This window comes from Nicotiana sylvestris, chromosome 3 (genome assembly GCF_000393655.2).
Source record: "Nicotiana sylvestris chromosome 3, ASM39365v2, whole genome shotgun sequence".
NCBI classification, from domain to species: domain Eukaryota; kingdom Viridiplantae; phylum Streptophyta; class Magnoliopsida; order Solanales; family Solanaceae; genus Nicotiana; species Nicotiana sylvestris.
This window is the reverse complement of record NC_091059.1, coordinates 113,176,066-113,179,976: the sequence shown is the minus strand read 5'-3', so window position 1 is coordinate 113,179,976 and position 3,911 is coordinate 113,176,066. Positions and strand designations below refer to the sequence as shown.

Genomic DNA, 3,911 nt, shown 5'->3' with positions numbered 1-3,911 from the left:
ACACCCCAAACCGACCCTGGAGGCATCGCAATAAACCACAAATCCTTCCATGCCCTCCGGTAAGGTCAATATCGGCGCTGAGGTCAATCTTGACTTCAATTCCTGAAAACTTTTCTCATAAGCGTCGGACCATTGGAACTTAACTACTTTCTGCGTCAACTTAGTCAAAGGGGAGGCGAGGGTAGAGAATCCCTCCACAAACCTCTGATAATACCCCGCTAAACCCAAGAAGCTACGGATCTCCGTCAGGGTCGTGGGTCTAGGCCAATCTTTTACTGCTGCATCTTCTGGGGATCCACCTGAATCCCTTCACTGGAAACAACATGGCCCAGAAAGGTAACAGACTCCAACCAAAATTCACATTTTGAAAATTTAGCATACAACTGGTACTGATAAAGGGTTTGCAGAACTGCCCTGAGGTAATCGTCATGATCCTTCTGGCTCCGCGAATAAACAAGGATGTCATCAATGAAAGCAATCACAAAGGAGTCTAGAAATGGCTTGAAGACCCGATTCATAAGATCCATGAAAGTTGTCGGGACGTTGGTTAGCCCAAAAGACATGACCAAGAATTCAAAGTGACCATAGCAAGTTCTGAAAACGGTCTTAGGAATATCCTGCTCTCTGATCTTCAATTGGTGATACCCGGACCATAGATCAATTTTGGAGAAGAACCTTGCACCTTGCAATTGTTCGAACAAATCATCTATCCGAGGCAAAGGATATTTATTCTTGATGGTGACCTTGTTAAGCTGTCGATAATCAAAACACATCCGGAGCGACCCATCCTTCTTCCTGACAAAAAGAACCGGAGCACCCCACAGCGACACACTTGGCCGAATGAACCTCTTTTCTAATAAATCCTTCAGCTGCTCCTTTAACTCCCTTAACTCCATTGGCGCCATCCTGTATGGTGGAATAGATATTGGCTGTGTATCTGGCAATACATCAATCCCGAAATCAATCTCCCTATCTAGTGGGATCCCTGGAAACTCGTCCGGAAACACTTCAAGAAACTCATTCACGACTGGCACGGACTCGGGGACAGACACTTCTGAAGTGGTGTCCGCCACCCGAACCAAATGGTAGATACACCCCTTCCTAATCATCTTTGAAGCCTTAAGGTAGGAAATAAACCTACCTTTTGGCAGCACACCATTTCCCTTCCACTCAATAACCAGCTCATTAGGGAACTCAAGCCTCATAACTCTCGTTCGGCAGTCAAGTTTAGCAAAGCATGAATAAAGCCAGTCCATTCCCATAATCACATCAAAATCCACCATTCCAAGCTCAATAAGATCGGCCGCGGTAGCACGACCACATACCGTGACAACACAATTCCTATAAACTCGCGCGGCTGTGATAGAATCACCAACTAGAGTTGATACAGAGAACGACTCATGAAGCTGTTCGGGTTCTACCCCAAAACTTGAAGCAATGAATGGGGTGACATAAGACAAAGAGGACCCCGGATCAATAAGAGCATAACAATCAATGGCCTGAACAGACAAGATACTTGTGATAACATCTGGAGAAGCCTCTGCACTCTGGCGACCACTCAAAGCATAAAATCGGCTAGGTCCACTTCTACCACGAGCTCCACCCCTAATTGCACCACGCCCTGCTGAAGCTGGAGGGCGCGCGGATGATGTAGCACCTGAAGAACCGGATGGTTGAGCAAATCCCCTACCCGTGCCCTGTCTGGGCGCATGACAGTCTCGCTAGATATGATCTCTCACCCCGCATCTATAACACACCGGGATACCCAAATAACAAACATCCGTATGGAATCTCCCACACTTGGGGCATAGAGCTCCCCCGTGCTGCTGTGATCCCCCTCCTGGATGACCGGACTGATGGGGTCTCCTACTATCTGAACCTGGTCTGAAGTGACTGCTCTAATGATAACTGTGCACAGATGGCGGTGCGCTCGCTGAGGACTGAGCATATGACTGGGATAACCCTGATGGCCCCTTTCTTTGAGCTGGTCTCCCTGAGTGACCCACTGATCGGGCCCTACTGTTACTCTCCCTTTCTGCCCGTATTTTCAACTTCCTAGCCTATGTGGCCTGAGCGAATCCCACAATCTTCCCATAATTCATATATGAGTGTAAGGCCGTTGTAGCAGCCTCGTTCACCACTAAGACCCTGAACAAATCGCCGAGTCGATCACCCATGGTCGACACTAACTGGGGAGCATACTTGGACAATCTTACAAACTCCATGTGGTACTCCCAAACACTCATACTGCCCTGCTTGAGGACCTCAAACTCAGTGGCACGGGCCGCCATTGTCTCGGCAGGCAAGAAGTGGTCCATGAATGCATCTACAAACTCATCCCATCTAGCTGGAGGTCTTTCCTCCCCACGGGAATCCTCCCACATCTCGAACCATGAATACGCTGCTCCCCTCAACCTGTATGAAGCCAACTCAACCCCCTCCGTCTCTGTAGCCTTCATCACTCGAAGGGTATTATACATTTCATCAAGGAAATCCTGCGGATCGGCCTCTGGGTCTGTGCCTGTGAACTCTGGAGGGACCAACCACAGAAACCGGTTGACTCTGGAGCTGGCAGAATCTCCCTGTCCACTGGAGGATGTAGGGGCATCATGGGATCTCTGGGCCTGAGCGTCCACTAACTGGGTCAACATATGGATGGCTCCTCTAAGGTCCCTATCAGAAACCCCGGGACCGAAAGCTGGAACTGCATCAGGATCTGGAATATCAGCGGGAGGGATGGTAGCACCCTCTGCCGCAGCTGGAACAGGAATACTTGGATCTAGAATAAATGGGCCAGGAAGATTCAAGACCAGGGAGTCACTCTCACCCACGGCATCAGGTACATGATTCATAGAAACACTTGGGGTGGCATTGGCCCCGAGGCCGAGTCTAGCTCTCTTATTAGGTGCCCTTACTAAAATTTTGGAACAGAGCATGAGTTAGAGGTAAATACTTCCACTTTTCACTTCACAGCACGATATAGAGTAACAAAGAAGAAGGTAATTTCCTAAATTCCCATGTAGCCTCCAACTTATAGATGTGGTCGACAACACACCGATAAGAAGGACTCTACTAGACACGGCTCCGAGACATCCTAGGACCCTTTTAAAACCTTAGGCTCTGATACCAAGTTTGTCACGCCCCAAAACCGAGGGGCGCGACCGGCGCTCGACCGGGCAGCCCCAGCCAAGCGGACCTGGGTGCCTTTCTTGTTCCACGTGTTACCCCGCATTTCCATTTCCCATTAACCAAGTGAAATAGCCATTTATAAATTTAAACACATTCTTACGAGATTTACATAACATACATAGTTACTTAGCGTGGTTTACAAGTTATACTGCCCAAAATACATAAGTACATAACCCACATTTCCTGTCTACGGAGCCTCTAGCGATACAAAAGAGTGATACAATACTTACCAGTAACAAGGCTCCGGCTATACCTTACACCAAAAACCAAAACAAGACTCCGAAATAAAAAAAGCGGCATGAGCCACGCAAGGCCCCGGGAGGAAAAGGGCTCACCAATGCTTCTGGCGGAAAGTGAAAGGTAGCTACGGTCGGTGGACTGGAGTACCTGCTATGGATCTACCTACAATCATAACATGAATGTAGCGCCCCCGGCAAAAGGGACGTCAGCACATTTGAATTGTACTGGTATGTATGAACAAGCTTTCCCTAAGTAAACTCAAACCATACACAAGTAACAAGTAGTCATGGAACCAACAATCAAATAAACATGAAAGAAAACCATCAAGCCAAACAAGTTACAATCTCTCCATTTCCCCTTCAACATTTTCACATCAATGATTTCACAACTTTCTCATATTTTCATTTCAATAGTGATTTCGATCACTTTTCCACCCTTATTACCTCGGCCACCCTTATCACCACAACCCACACCTTATTACT

General features: G+C 47.7%; 1 protein-coding gene across 1 annotated transcript; it reads right to left on the bottom strand.

Annotated features, from left to right (window-relative positions):
* Window positions 1-272: 272 nt before the first annotated feature.
* LOC138887854 (uncharacterized) lies at window positions 273-2,852 on the bottom strand. Its single transcript, XM_070169645.1, has 2 exons — window positions 2,085-2,852; window positions 273-1,697 (listed from the first exon to the last, which is right to left on the bottom strand). Exons 1-2 carry the CDS (start codon window positions 2,850-2,852, stop codon window positions 273-275), a joined length of 2,193 nt encoding a protein of 730 aa, XP_070025746.1.
* Window positions 2,853-3,911: the final 1,059 nt, after the last annotated feature.